Consider the following 16,368-nt stretch of genomic DNA (forward strand, 5'->3'; position numbering starts at 1 on the left):
TTTAAAAGAAATAAGTTTAAGAGTTCTTGCTGCATAATTTGATTTGGTTTTTATTTTCTTTTTTTTTTGTGTGTACGTTATGATTGTAATAAAGTGAACAACAGTCTTCTGGCGAGAAAGGCTAGTACAGATAGTTTCAAACTGTCCGAAAAACGTCGAAAAGTCGGTGTCCGGGGGAAACAATTATCACAACAGGAAATAAACTGAACCCGGTGGCAACTCGCACCTCCACAGCCGCCGTGTCCAAAGTGTGGAGGGGGGAAATGTGGGACCTCTGCACGGGAAGCTCAGCTTTCTTTTTCAGAGGGTTGATGGCTTGATCAAAGAGGAGATGGAAACAACTGCTGAGGTGTCCGCAGAACACGTTTTACTTTTTAAGTCGTTGATGCACGAAAGAAAGAAGAAAAGTATTCTCTGGTGATATAATTTCTGAATATTTAAATGTATTTAACTTTACTTGTGATTGCAAATAACAACAGTAATATTAAAGTCAAATGAGATTCAATACATTGAAGGGAGTGGAGGTAGATTTAGTCCCCGGTGAACCCAGCAACCTGAGGTGGTGCCAAGCTCCTGCAGTCACGGCTGCAGGCATCTTGTCAGATGAGGCGGGGCACGGCTACAGGGGAGGCAGAGTCCCTTGGTGTTTGCAAGCGGATCATTTCAGGAGGCACGCTTCTATATAAGTCCACACAGCAGCGGCTACCGAGCGGCCTCTAATCCGCCCGCTCCAGAGCTGGAGACGCCAGGCAGATCAACCAATTAGAAGAGTTATGCCGCAGCCCGAAGCGTAATAAAGGCCTTCCTAGTACTGACACCGAACAGAGGATACTCTCTATTAGAGCGATTTGGGAGCATCAGGATGCAATCAGACGATAGGTAGATTACAAGCAAGTCAGAGCTTAGTTCAGAGGGTGCAAATACAGCTCTACTTTTGGACTCTGGGAGATTTACTGAGGGATCTAGTTGTCGATATTGCACGGGAGCCGCTGTTAGTGGCATAAGCGCTTTCGGAAGGGTAATTATGACATCTATACAGACATTAAGTGATTTGACGACCACTGCACGAGAAACAGACCGGGACACAAAGCCTGATCGCACCGTCAGATGGTAGGGATCAAAGTCCTGCTAATTTTAAGTTGGAACAATGAACTACCTTTCGTTTCTGCGAAGTCGCACAAACCTAAACCTGTGCCACTTGCTAACGGTGAACAAGAGCCGGTTACGTGGGACTCTAGCGAATAAGCAGTAAACCCAAACATAACTGAATGTAGTCAAGAGTACAGAATGAGTGTCAAACCTATGTATAGACTTGAAAGCATCATGAACTGAAAGGTCAAATAGGAGCTGATCATGTGGCTCAGTTATATTTACCACCTTAATTGATTCAATAAAAGGATGTGTGTGGCGCCACCTGTAGATTACTTCATAACCCACTGCACAAGCATATTAGTTACACGAGGTCCATTTATAGGTGCAGATAAGGCCTTGTGTGCATGCATTACAGCATGTAGCATCAACATACAATAGCCTACTTACTTAACTTAGCTGCATACACAAAGAGCTGTAAATAGGTTCACGATGTAGAGCCAAGAGCCTAAAGTATTTGAGTTGTAGCCAGATGAAAGACAAGGCAGCAGTCAAATGAAAAGGGCTTTATAATAATAATGCAAATGTTCATTTTAAAACAGTCTTACACATAAGAGTAAAAAAAAATTCTGGAAAAGAGCAAGGTTAGACGATGTTACAATCAGAAAAAGTCAGTGCCCTGTTGTAGTAAGTGGTGCTGGTGGAATCTGAAAGTTATTGTTCTTTTTTTGCAAAGTACCTGAAGATTTTCATTTTTAACTATGGCAGCACCGTTTAAATATTATCTGCATAACATAAAAAAACTGCCCAATTTCTTTTTTTAATACTTTCCCCCCTCGTATTCTAAAAATCGCTACTAATTATAGCTTTTGTCCTTGCTCTCATGACAAAATGACACCCTACAAAATATCTGCAACGTCTGTGATGAAAAGCTCACACGAAAGAAGAGTACAAATTTTAAAATGCCTTAAAAGTAAAATAAAAATAATTAAAAAAATGTGTCTAAGGCATGAGTTATTAAATCTTAAAACTGATAGGATCATTACAAACAACCTGAGTATACACAATAATGTTTTTCTACATAGTTCATCATCTTTAGAAAAGTGTCCTCAAATCTGAAGAACTTAAGTCTGTACAGAATTTTTTTTTTTTTTTTACATCTCAGTATCGTTGCCATCTACTGTCTTGGTAGCCACGGTTGCTACCCCTATCATCATATGGTCTATTGCCGCCTCTGTTGTCATAGTGACGGTTGCCACTCCTGTTGCTCTGGTGTTGATGATGGTGGTGGTGGCTCTCTCGGCCATGGCCGTGTTGCTGATGACGGCCAGAGCCCGGCTCCTCCGCGTAGCGCTGGCTTCTGCCAGTGCTGTTATTCTGGGATGCGTGATGCCGATAGGGAGTATTGTCATGATGCCGTGAGTCACCACTGGTGGACTTTCCACCTCCAAACGTCTGCCGCTGCGGAGGTTTTAAGGAGCCGTTTAACTGGTCCATTTGCTTCATGTGAGTCTGCCACATCATGTTGTTCATCTACAAATGGAGGGAAAATAAAAAGTCCTGTTTTACACACGGCTTACATATTGACTTATTTGTTACACAATAACAGAGCTAGTTGAACATAAAAGAAGCCAAGTGCAATCCTTGAATAACGCATATGAATTCTGTCCATTATGGCAATACAGTATTGTTTTTTGAAATAGAAACTTACCATGGCATGCTTCTGCAGATTATCGGGAGAAGAAAAGGATCTCTGTATTTGGTGTGGAGGAGTATATGGTGGAGAGCTGAATTGGGCTGGGGTTCTGTAGGAGTGTGGAAATAGCAATTTATAAGGGTCTTCAAATAAGATCAACATTAAGTTTTTATTAGAACTTTTTCTATTTTGCTTTTCTACTTTGAGCACTTAAAGCCCTTTTTACTACAAGCCTCATTCACCTATTCACACACAAATTCATGAGTGCTTTGGTCCTAACTAAGCAACACACACTCTGGATGCATTGGGGGAAGCTCAGTGCTTAGTGTTTTGCCCAAGGACACTTGAAGACTTGAGTAGCTGGTGATTGAACCGTCGACCTTTGGATTTCCAGATGACCCTCCTAATCCACAGCTGCCCCAACAACTTACAGTAACTATTGTAGTTGAAGGGACCAGTGACTGAGGAGAACTTCAGTGTCTACGTAAACTTCAAACTACTAGAAGGTTCTACCAAAGCTGCTAGTTACTGCAAGGCTATAGGACAGCACTAGGGGTGGGTTTTTATAATCGATTCATCGATTAAAATCAATTCTGGCTTGGATAACGTAAAATCGATTCATTAAAATCCTGAATCGATTTTTTAATATAAATTTATTTTGTCCGAAATGCCAGAATCTCTGGTGACATCTCACAAAATTTCAAGAACCACCAAACCGTAAATGAGAGCAGGTACAGGGATTCTGCACATAGACTTAAACACACAGCGTGACCCGCGGATCAGAATCAGTTAGATGTCGCCTTTCTCACAGTCGGGGCTGAAAGCCGACAGCTCGCTGATCCGGGTCCGCGCTTTGTGTTCACGCCCTTTATGCGCTGATTCTAAAGCTGTTAGTTTGATCTCTCTCCAAACAATATTGACCGAACCAGCAGCAAAAGAAGATCCAAACGCTTCACATAAACATCGTCATGAATTCACTCTTTTACTGTTTTGCTTCCATTGCGATGCGCAGCTCTCTCTCTCTCTCTCTCTCCCTCTCTCCCTCCCCCTCTCCCCCCCTCTCTCGAACAGTTTCGCTTTCTTCATTATTCGCTTGCTTGTTACACAAGTCTACTGTTGTTTACAGCGCTGTCGGCCGCTGTTTTTTCCCCTTTTACAGTCTTCCGAAAAGAAAACCTCATTTCTGCTGTTCAATACTGAACAAATTGAAACTTTTTAAAATTATTCAAAATGCAAAATGCTTAGCCATGTCTGTAATAAAACCGCTGTAACGTCAGAGGTAATGTTGATTAATTAATGGTTTTCTTTCGTTTTTGATGTACTGCAGAATATTTTTATAAAATCCCAGGCCAGGAAAATCACCTACATGTTTTTCTGTGTTTTATCTTCAGCTACTTTGACACAAAGGCATCTGCTGTGATGCTCACACCTTGGATAAAGTCTTGAGAGTGTCAGCTTCCTTTTTATAGATACAAAAATATGTAAATGTCCTGATCTGAATTATATCTCTGACTGTCAAAATTTCCCAGATTTAAATCGAATCGAATCGAATTAAATCGAATCGTGGATCGAATCGATTCGGGACCTTGTGAATCGGAATTGAATCGATTCTAGAAATCAGTGACGATACCCAGCCCTAGACAGCACCCATGACCACATAAGTTATTTTTAACATCATTATATTATATTATTATAATTTATTATAACTAGTTTTGCAGGATGAGCCAAAAATTATATTGGAGTACTTCACTGACACACTAATATAAAAATCAATCTACCTCTAACAACAAAATAACAAAAAAAACCTACAAAACATTTCGCAATTTATAATTTACTTTTCTTTTAGAAAAAGATTGCGGAAAGAAAATTTCACTAGTTGACTAATTTTAAATTAACAAAATATTTAAATTGAAAATTGAAATTAACAAAATATTTCAAATTGACCAAAATCTGATGCATGAGGTTAAAAACTGGTTTTAAAAGTAGTGCAAAAGTATGCAACAGCCATTTGAAACAGCTAGCTTCCTTCTTTAATGATTACATCACACTTCAAATGCTGCCGAAGTGTGTGACACTTTGTGCCACAATACACACCCACAATATCGGATTAATTTGCCAAGTGTGGGTAATGTTGGCAGTGCCAGCACCAGCCCCTCCCATTGCACACTAGCACTGACACACCTGTGCAGAATATCATTAAACATCACTCCAGTTTAGTGGCTATGCCTGCTTACTCAGATGCAGCCTGCATACAAACATTTTCACTCATTTTCTATGTAATCCAGACGTACACCAGTTTGCTCAGCTGTCATCTGTGTACTTTGCACCTTGCTTATTAACAACATCTCATAGAGAGACAGATGGGGAGAGAGAGAGGCTGATGTCTAATGGGAATCAAAGCAAATGACACAGTACGTTGATTAAATAAGAACATACTTGTTTCTGGCACCAACAGCAATATGTAAATGTCTACTAACTTAGTCGTGTGCACTCCTGTTTTCGTCTTCTCCAAGTGTAATAAAAATTATAAAGTTATGTGACTGGCTGGGACAATTCTCAGAATATTTGGGTCATTTTCTCATTTCCATTATCTACTCACAAACGTGTTTTCCTGAAGTGATGTAATGGAATAAGGCAACAACGACCAGTTCATGGTTTCCATGTGTTTACATCTGCACTTTGACAGACCTGTGCCAATGACTATATTCGTGTCACATGGACCACGGGGCATACATTTAGAGTTTAAATATGACTATTATCTTGAGGAAATTTTCGCCTCTACTACCATGGAAGGATATATTTGTGACAGATTAGAAATTATCTGGTGACTGTGATATCCAAAAGAACTAGGCATCACAAACATGAGCTTAACTCCATTTTCATTTCACTTTACAACTGAAAGATGCTGCTTTCACCAAACTAGCTTTAACTTGCTAATCAGCATAGGAAGAAATTTTAATGACTATTATTCATTCCATTTTACAGCCATACAAAAAGCAAAAGGGTCGTAAATCTTATATACACTTATGATTGGATAATGTTTTTGAATTCTTTAGTCCAACAGTCAGCCTGTTTTGAACAGCCTACACAATTTTTATTCATTTATTCATTAACTTTATAATTCAAAGCTCAGGTGCTATAGTAATGGTGACTTGAAGCACCTGACTTAATTCTACTACATCACAACTGTAGTTAAGTGTGACTCCAAAGTACTGATTTGTTTTGGGGGGGTTTGGTGACATATTACCACAGTCTCAATGGACTTTATTTTTTTAATGAATATTTTAATACTTGACAGTGAAACTTGTTAGTCTTTCCTCTTATTAACAGCATGTGAGCATCTTAATTGGTACAATAAGATGATAACTTTTGATGCTGTGAGACACTCTCTTACCTCTGGCCATGGGGATTTGGGGTACTTGCAGGACTTGAATTCTGTGAGTTCCCTGGATTGCTGCAATGACTGCTGCCTATGAGCGAGCAAAACAAAATTTATATTAAAAAGAAGAAAGCATATATATACTTGATCCATACCAAATGATATGACAAACACACACTCTTTAAGAAAAAGAAATATCATTGCAGTAATCTTAATATATTAGTAATATAGCAAATGCATGTATGCCATTAGGTTACTATTGTTGTTTTGTTGCTATATAAAAAAAATTAAACTTAAAATGAATTGAATTAAACTCTTTCCCCTAGCTCCTCCTACAAGTGTTAATTAATCTAGATGAAAATGATAAGAAAAACTACCAAGGATACCAAGACTATAAACATCTATATAGCCGTTGGGAATTATTTTTAAAATACTTAAATCCTTACAAATCATATATATTACATATAGTAGCTGACTCAAAATGAATGGCTAAATTATGGCTATGTTACGTGCATGTTTTTGTTTGTAAATCAATTTTAAGTGCAGTGACATTTTTGAGGTCACTGGAACGTGTTATTACGCATATATGTAAATAACTGTTGATCAAAATGTGACACCTATAGTGTCTGCAATTGACTACTTTGTCTTATACAATGACTCACAAAGCAGAAGAGCAATAAATATATAGGATATAATTCACATAGAATTAATAATATTGATCATAATAAAAATATAAAGTTAACATATGTCTGTGTTTTCATACATGAGCAAAGCACCAGACACTAGTTGACACTAATTCATGCAATTATATAAAAATCATTTTAAATGACCCTAAACACTGACAAGCACAGAAAACTAACTATACTTTATACACACACTACCCCGTAGCTTTTAATGATATAGCATATTGTATTACTAGATTTACAATTAAATTATGTGAACACCTAACTCTCCAAAATACTTAACCAAAGCTTTAAAATAAATCTTTGTGGTGTAAATGCCACTAACATTTTCTTTTTTGTCATCAGCCTTTTAACGAGTGTTGGGGAGTAACAGAATACATGTACTGGCATTATGTATTTAAAATACAAAATATGAGTAACTGTATTGCGTTACAGTTACCGTTTAAAAGGGTGGTATTCAGAATACATTTACTTTGTTGAAATAAATGGATTACACAGCGGTCTTTTCCTGTTTCATATGTTAGGCTATGCCCTCTCTAGTTTTGCTAATTCCACACCGGCGGAAACCCAAACAAAACATGCATTAAGAGGCTCTAATGTCTGTGTCTCAATCCCGCGGCCCATGTCACCTCTACTTGCTGCCCGCACAATAGGGCTGCCACGATTAGTTGACTAGTCATGATTACGTCGACTATCAAAATCGTCGACGACTAATTTAATAGTCGACGCGTCGTTTGAAGCTTTGTAAGATCACAAAAGGCGCAGGAATAAGTAGTAGGATTTAAGAGTGGCAGCACGGTGGCAAGGTGGTTAGCACTGTTGCCGCACAGCAAGAAGGTCCTGAGTTCAATTCCACCATCAGGCCGGGGTCTTTCTGTGTGGAGTTTGCATGTTCTCCCCGTGTTTGCGTGGGTTCTCTCCGGGTACTCCGGCTTCCTCCCACAGTCCAAAGACATGCACAGCTTGTGGGGATAGGTTAATTGGATCATCCAAATTGCCACTAGGTGTGAATGTGCGAGTGAATGTGAGTGCGAATGGTTGTCTGTCCCTGTGTGTAAGCCCTGCGACAGACTGGCGACCTGTCCAGGGTGTACCCCGCCTCTCGCCCTATGACAGCTGAGATAGGCTCCAGCGCCCCCCGCGACCCTGAAAAAGGATAAGCGGAAGCGAATGGATGGATGGATGGATTTAAGAGTGTAATAACGGACTGAAACAGAAGATGGCAGCACTGCATGTACAAGGATGCCAGCTGCCGTTAAACCCCGAAGAAGAAGTAGCTCTGTCCCAGAATTCAAAGCGCAGCCCTGCTCAGTTTCTAACAATGGCGGCAGCTAGTTAGTTTTAATATTACTCTTATTATTCTTTATGGGTCACAAAATAAACGTTTAACATATTTTCAGGCGAGAATGTAGCTGTGTAAACCTCAAATATCTGCTCAGTTTATCAAGACACCACATATTTTCAAAAGCGCTCCGACGTTTTCAGAGACGTCTGTTACCCACTAGCTCGATAGCTAGCCGGGGGCAAAGCTCACTAGAGCCGGTGTGAACACCGGACTCCCGGCAAATCGTTTTCAAACCCACCACCGTCTTTCGCTACTCAGGTTAAACATATAGAAGTCACTTAGAGAACTTTAAAATGTTATTGTTTGGCTTTTTTTTTGTATTTTATTTGTTCCTGAGTAAATCGGTTTGGCTGAGATTAAAGTTGTAGTTTTTACACAGCTGAATAAACGTCAAGCAGACAACTGATTATCAGAAGCGTGAGATGCTCGAGAATATACTCCAGTGTCCCGTTATATTTTAGATAGCAAGGAGCTTATTAAACTTCACCGAAACAATCTGCAAATTTCATTAAAATTTAATAAACTATCATCTTGTCTTTATTTTAAGTTAGCACAGACCTTAAACACTTAAAGCTGTAAGCTAATGATAGTTATATAAGAGCAGATGCTGCTGGTGCAATAAGCTGTACGTTTTACACCCAATGGATGCATGATCTGATTAGTCGACTAATCGCAAAAATAATCGGTGACTAGTCGACTATCAAAATAATCGTTTGTAGCAGCCCTACCGCACAATGACGTAAATATTTTAAAAAATTATTATTCAAAAAATAATTGAATATACAGGCGTAGCCATAAAGAATGTAGCCTCATGGGCAGTGTAGTCCATGCTGCAGGGAGAATGGACTGCCGTACCCGTTATGTGTCTGTGAGCGAGGGAGGGAGAAAAAGGAGAGTCGAAAAGTACGAGTTGTCACCGAGCAGAAACGTGAAATGGAAGCATGTAAATATAATAATAACCACTGAAGCCAAAAAGAGTGCCTGACGAGCCCAGTTGTAAATAAGCTATTTAGACTCAACTGTACACTGTGTTCACATTTTCCTCCGAAACAATAAGTTCAGTTGGAGCAGCCTTTCAACGCCTCTCTCTGTCTCTCGCTAGCAAAAGTTGACGCAGACAACAAAGTAAAGATAGTTTTCGGCTACGAGCCCAACACACAACCCAACGTATTAGCCAGAGGTCCCTTTACTATGGTTTGGAGCCGCGGACCTGTTTTATATACGCGCGGAATAGTTTTCTATATGAGATTGCTACTAAAAGTGCAGCCTTACCTAATGTCCACCCTACTGTTATTCATTTTATATTAAGATTTAAATCTAGTTGGTATTGGTATGGCAAGCAACCTTCAGTAATAGTAATAAATCACACAGCAATAGTACATTGTACAGTGTAGTTGTAAAAAGCATGATAATATATTAAGTAATCCAAAGCCTGTTTGCTTTACATGTGAAATTGAAGTTATATTTGAACAGGCCCAAACGGGCTACTGGCTTGACAGCTAACATGTTTTTTTACTGGTCCTTGGCCGTCAGGCATTTGGTTAAGTCGCAAAGGTTTTGGAAAATTGGGTTGGGTCACACACTTCACTAACACTGCCAATAAATATCTGATGTGCCAAGAGGAAATACATTTTTTCCATGTGAAGTAATATTTTAAAGGGACAGGTTTGTCTTTGCTCTGGGCTTTAGAGGCAGTTACGCATCTAAATAATATTGGTTCTTGTTGCCTAGTTTTGCAGACATCTGCATAAAAAATGTATGGCTTCTTATGAGCACAATCAAAGTAAACACCACTTGAAATTGTGGTGCTTTACATGCAACATACCACATGTGGAAAGCACAGTGTGTGAGCAGTTTTAGACAGGAACTAACTCTACCTTTGCTCATTTTTTTAAACTTAAAATTAAAAAAAAATAAAGAAATAGTAAAATAGTTTACCCACGTTTAGTCTTGTGCATTTGTATTCCTTCAATTAATTGTAATGAAACAATCACAAGTGATGTTGGCTACCATGTTTATTGCCAACTATGTTTAGAGGAGTTAACTACCCAAAATGCTACAGCTACACTATCTAGTAAAATAGTTCCATACCCAAGTGCTGATTTACATGGTTAAATATAAATGTATACTAAAAATTACTTTCTGGAGGAAAACTTTGCAAACAAGGCAGGCTGCATTTCAGAGTGAGGTAGAATTATATAAGTCAGACAATGCAGTGAAAAAGAAGTGATACAACTTTTAACTATACTGTCTCATCCTAGTACCTTGTCTGAAAAGACATATCTTTATATGTTAAAAAGTCAATGCACAATCCATTCTAAGACTGAAACCCTTTGGTTTTCCGTAGACTTGAGTGATTTAATTCAACTACTAAGTCGCTCAAGGTTTTGTCTCACTTCTATTCCTTTTGACCTACTATGCACACCGACAACTGTGCACAACACCGAAACCAAAGAATCCCTATCGGGTGTAGGGTGTGGTGGTTACTGTACATGGGTCATTGCTTTTCAGTAACACTAACAGTAGTTTACTCAAGTACTGACGTCTACTTCTTTGCGTGAAATATGATGGTCGCAGCTTTGTCTGTGATAGCTTTTTAGTTACTTATTTCTGGACGTTCAGTGTTGAAACCACATAAATGCACAAAACACGTTGAAATATTTACGTCATAATTCAAAGCAACAAAAATGCCAGCTCACCTGATCTGAACTGCACATGGATATTTCTCCCATTCAGCATGGTTCCGTTTAGTAGTTGCACGGCGTAGGGCACGGACACGTCATGTTTGTATACGGCAAAGCCAAACGTCTTCTGTCTCCCATCCGAGTCCTTTGGAATTTTGGTTTTGACAAGAGGTCCTGCCTGCAGAAAGGATCAACGAATTTCGTAAACAAAAGCTTGTGATCAACGGCTAAAGCTAACGACAGCTAACTAGCTAGCTACTGTGATTCGGGGGTGAAAAACCACTACACACAACGCATGTGTAAAACACCAAAAGACATGTAAACGAGACACATTTGTTACCGCACAATACAGCTTACAGCTCCACGTGTTAGTACATTCCGGTGACTTTATTTGTAAGCGGTTTCTGTGCCACTAGCTAGCTATTATGCTACCAACAGTTTCTAGTTTTGTGCACAAGTGGCGAAAGCAGCACCTGTAAAAACAACTCGAACAAAAGCTCCTCCGTCACTTTAGTATCTAGGTTTCTTATGAAGACGGTGCGGTCCGTTTCCTCCTCTATTCCCATTGTATTTAAGCAAATCCCAAACCACTGTTAGCAACACAAACGCAAAAGTCCAGCCAAATTCCACTGCGACACACAAAAAGCGGAAGGCCAATCTTGCCGTAAAGTAAAACGCGTTATCCTTTCAACGGCTCTTTCACGACATCCACATACTTTTAATTTCGGGCCTTCACAACGTATATTTAAAAACATGCTATATTCTAAATTAATATACATAATAAAATTTTAAATGTAATGTATTATATGGCACTTCTCAACAAAAACACACACCAGGAGAGCTGCTGAATTAATGACAGATTTTATACAAAATTAAATCGCTGCACGTTAAATTATAATCGATTTGTTTGACAGCCAAATTTGTAGTCATGCAATATTGTCGCACGTCACTGACCACGTCACTAGGTTGGTTGTGGATTTAAAGAGGACAAGAAACACTACATGTCGCAGAAGCCTAAATTTATTTGAATATGTTTTTTTTTTTATCTTTGCATGTTCAGTTACAATTATTCTTTTACTTATCTTAGAACTGTAATAGGAGGCTAGGGTTCACATTGGTATCACAAGCTAAATCCGATACATTATGTTAATAAAATGCAGAAATATAATCATCAAAACACGTGAATTTTACTGCTCACATAGTGGTTACTTAATAGCTATACTTGACCACGCAACATTAATAGTAGATGACTATTATCTAATTTTATTCATGCTTCTGTGAGACAGAATATGTTGTCAGTTTTATACCAGTTATTATTAATATTATTATAAGTAGTATTTACTTAAAATCTTGAGATAAAAAAAAAACTAAGCTGTTTAAATTCTAATCTGCAGTTGCAGGACCTCCTAAAATTGAAAAACCTTTATTAAAAAACAGATATGGTGGTGTGCTGTTCAACCCTTTTTTTCTGAGCCGACTTTGGGACTTATGACGGCAGGAGAAACACAGCTATCACTGACAGTGTTGACACTGTTAATAGAGAACCAGCATGAAAAATGACCTTGAAAGTGTGACATTAAAATTAGTTATTTAATTAGCTAAATATTTAATTAACTGCTATTAATAGGCCTTTGTCACAGTAGGAACAACATTGACATTCATTATTGAGTTATTCACATACTGTGACATATTCAATTTTCTTCAGTGAAATCGACAGAATACTGAATACTAAGAATACAGCTGGCCTGCAGATTGAAATGATTAGCTCCCACAAATGACTATCATATTTGCAGACATCATTTTCACCTGTTCTTTTTACCAAATCATTTTAAGTCTTTCTAACTAATTTATTTTTTTTATTAAAAAATCTGTAGGTCATTGGTACATGCTCTCGAAATAAGTGCATCTGATGGTGGTGATCTTGTTATAGTGGAGGTCAGGCAAGCAGCATGACAGGCTTTACTCTCATCTTAATCAGATAATTTTACAGTCAATGCCAGTCCTCCATATTAATTAGACCAGTTTAAAATATAATGACTTTCTCCTTCATGCCCCGGGAAGCTTTTCACAATTTCTGGTATGATTAAGCTTGAGTGGCAGAAGCAGGGATGGTCTATCATTCGCAATTGGAAAAGCAGCCACCCACCCACCTTTTGATTTTGTATATAGGAAATTTGTGGACTGCACACTAAAAAAAAAAAAAAACCCATACCTCCATTCATGTATCTGTGAGACATTGTATGTAAGGTGGTGTTTCCATCACTTCTGTTACTCATTTGGCAATAAACACTGCAATTTAACACCAAATCTTGGCTGTCATCGGGTCTCGGGGGATCAGTGCTGTGTTGCATAGCTGTAAATGCTTGATGTGTTCGGTACACTCCAACAAAATGCTTATGATTTATAGTACTGCAAGGTTGCAATGGAAGCAATAAAAAAGAGCCTAGACCATAAAACTACACCTGTGCAGTATGCTATTTGATGACTAAAGCCCTTGAATCTATTTTTGGATCCAACATTGCCATTACCCCATACATCTCCCTGATGCTATCCCACCCCTACCCAACACTATTGGAAGGAATTCAAGAAGCCACTGCAAGAATAAAACACAGGACAAAGTGTGCAGTGATGAGGGAAATGGATAAATGAAGAGCAAGATGAAACAGGCACACCCGCTAAATCTGTAAAAAAGCTCATTAGAAACCCAGTGGGAAAAAATGCATGCTTTCTAAACCGAATTAGATATGATTTAAATAATTAACATTGCCTGAAAACAACCATTTCAGTAATTAGACAGCACTAAATACTGTAATGAGCTGTATCCTGACAAGTGTGGAAGTGTAGCAGTAGATGGCAGCATTGATCCAGTGATAGTGGGTTGACAGAGCTGCTTTTTATCTGCAGGCATGTGAGAGGGTTCCTGTGCTTCATAGAAAGGAAGGAAAAAAAGAAAGGGGAAAAAACAATGCCAAGAGAGTTTCTTTTTCTTTTTTAAGTGGAGGACTTTAAATCTATTGTCATAGGAATACTCTCTTTTATGTTTCTCCTTTAGCCTGCAGCCCACTTTCAGGTTTCTTCTAACTTTAAAGGTTTCTAAATGGGCTGATATTTCCATCACAGAAGCATTTTTCTACATTTTCAGGAACGTTGCATTATGTGGATACCAGAAGACTTTTTCTATTGTTGATTTAAGTATAAGAAAGGTTCACTATCGTGTTTGCCAGTCTGTACATATGGCATGATGGTCAGCAAAACTAAAATTTAAAATCAGGAAAGCAAGGTCCCAATTTGAAATCATGATATTTAACTTAAATCCATCACCTCATACCTTTACCAACATTAAGGTTAATGCATTCATTTCTTTTTATATGACTAGGTTTATGCCTTTATGTTAGACTTGGCTGCATTGGTTTAATTAATAGGGGAAGAAGAAAAACATGACAAAATGGGAACAATGCTCAAGGGCAAGACAAAATCCAAATGTGCAGTTGCCAAGGGGGAAAGTCACAGCAGGATCCCAGAAATAGGCCATCAGCAGCCACCCATGGTCTGGTCATATATGGGTGAAATCTTAAGGCCATTTAGCCACACAAGGCTAATTCTGCATCTGACCTCTGCCCTGGAGCGTTTGTTGTGACTGTGAAGCGATTGACTGGTGGCTGCGCACATCCTTGTGTAACACCAATCTTTCCTTTAGGCAGAGCATATACACAGCACACCCTTTCGCTGCCCTTCCCCCTGTTCATTAATATTCATAATTCATGTGGAATAAAGTGATTCTGGATAATTAAATAGGCATGAATATTTGTGGGATGAAAGTTTAGCTGAGCCATCCCTCTTCGGCAGCGTGATGTCACAGAGCGGCTTCAATGGATTCAGCACACACACACACACACACACACACACACACACACACACACACACACACACACACACACACACACACACACACACACACACACAGCTTAATGGCCTCTACCTTTTAAAGTGCAACTCAGAGCTTATCCAGCAGTAGCTCCCACCTATATGTAATCTTATTTTACACCTCCTGATCCGAGATTTAGCAGAATCAATGGACAGAGATGGTGTTTGTGTGACTCCTGTACTGCCAGTAACAATGTATGGATCAATTACACTTAAATCCACAGAGCAAGGAGAACCGGTTTTGTGCTAGATGCCATTTATTATTCAGGAGTGCAGAACAACAGTAGTGGTGCTGTACTTTGTGGAGACCACGTAGAATGCAAATGTGCTATGCGTGTATGATCCTGCATGGAGGTGACTCAAAGATTGATGGATTACAGCACATTAGAGCGGCAGAAAAGCTGCAGTGCGTATAGTCAGCCAAACAAGTTAAGCATTAGTCAGTCTATTCATTTCTGCAGGATTGTTTCAAGTATTAGGTGCAAGTCTTCGGGTATCCTGTCCTTACCTTGAGACATGCATCTGAGTCTCTCTGTTACACACACGCAGAGAAGATCTGAAAACTGGCAGCATGCCACCCCGTTTCAGCAGCCTTCTAAAACAAATGGATTCAAAAAGCTTTGGATGGGGTGTCCAAGCCGCTTTGTTACTTCACAGCTTTCTCTGTCTCTGCAACATGCTTGTTATCGCAATATCAGAGCTGCATGTTGCTGCCGCCCTGACATGCTGCGACATCATTTTCATTTCTGTGATTCCCTACTCATGGTCTCCCTCTCTCTCTCTCTCTCTCTCAAATAGGCCCACATTAAGGGAGATCCATCCCTTTGCTACAGTGCTGCAGTGCTGAGAAACAGTATCAGAAAAAAGGAAATGTCTAGCAACCCACACACACACACACACACACACACACACACACACACACACACACACACACACACACACACACACACACACACACACACACACACACAAAGTGCTGTGGAAGGGCATCCAAAATTCTTTTTCCATTTCCACTGCTTCATTCAAAAAGCCCCTCTTATTCTTCAGTTTCCCGCATTATGATGACTAATATTAACTTACAGTATATTATTAAGTGCAGAAACAACCCTCTGTTTTATTAAAGGGGAAAAAGCGGGACATTTCATTTGGATCCACTAATCATTCAACCCCAATCCCATCATTACCACTATTTCCTTTAACTGTTCCAGGAAGTGAGGTGTCAGCACATTTCAGATAGCAAGGGTCACCCTGAAGCCTGTCTGTTGGGGAGCAGAATAATTCTCTTTGCTAAAGGTACCGTATGTAGGGCGTTTATTAGCTAGGGAACTGAGGAAAATATGGTCCTGGTGGAATAATTAAGAAATGGATCACTACTGTTAAGTTCTTCACAAATATCCAACCTTTCTATATATCCCATCGCCAACTCCTCCCCTTCTTCTTCTCTCTCGGCTGCTGCTTTTTAAAGCTTCGAACACCTTCAGAGAGGATAATGAGCTCTGTCAGAAAGAGACTGCTTCTTTTTTCCCCCTCTTCCCAAAGTAAGCTTTTGCCTTTTTCCCCCCCCCGCA

General features: G+C 39.2%; 1 protein-coding gene across 1 annotated transcript; it reads right to left on the reverse strand.

The window, feature by feature from the left end:
• Positions 1–1,640: 1,640 nt before the first annotated feature.
• rbm7 (RNA binding motif protein 7) lies at positions 1,641–11,561 on the reverse strand. The gene is made up of 5 exons (XM_082502698.1): positions 11,350–11,561; positions 10,892–11,054; positions 6,180–6,255; positions 2,801–2,894; positions 1,641–2,622 (listed from the first exon to the last, which is right to left on the reverse strand). The coding sequence occupies exons 1-5, from the start codon at positions 11,440–11,442 to the stop codon at positions 2,251–2,253; spliced, it is 798 nt and encodes a 265-aa protein (XP_082358824.1). The 5' UTR covers positions 11,443–11,561; the 3' UTR covers positions 1,641–2,250.
• Between the last annotated feature and the right edge of the window lie 4,807 nt (positions 11,562–16,368).

This window comes from Aulonocara stuartgranti (genome assembly GCF_965226115.1).
Source record: "Aulonocara stuartgranti genome assembly, chromosome: 14".
Taxonomy (NCBI): Eukaryota; Metazoa; Chordata; class Actinopteri; order Cichliformes; family Cichlidae; genus Aulonocara; species Aulonocara stuartgranti.

Coding starts and splice junctions, on each gene's coding strand:
- rbm7 (XM_082502698.1), bottom strand. CDS start 11,442: ATGGGAATAGAGGAGGAAACGGACCGCACCGTCTTCATAAGAAACCTA. Junction 6,256..10,891: donor CCATGTGCAGTTCAGATCAG/GTGAGCTGGCAT, acceptor GCTCGCTCATAG/GCAGCAGTCATTGCAGCAAT. Junction 2,623..2,800: donor ATCTGCAGAAGCATGCCATG/GTAAGTTTCTAT, acceptor CTCCATTTGTAG/ATGAACAACATGATGTGGCA.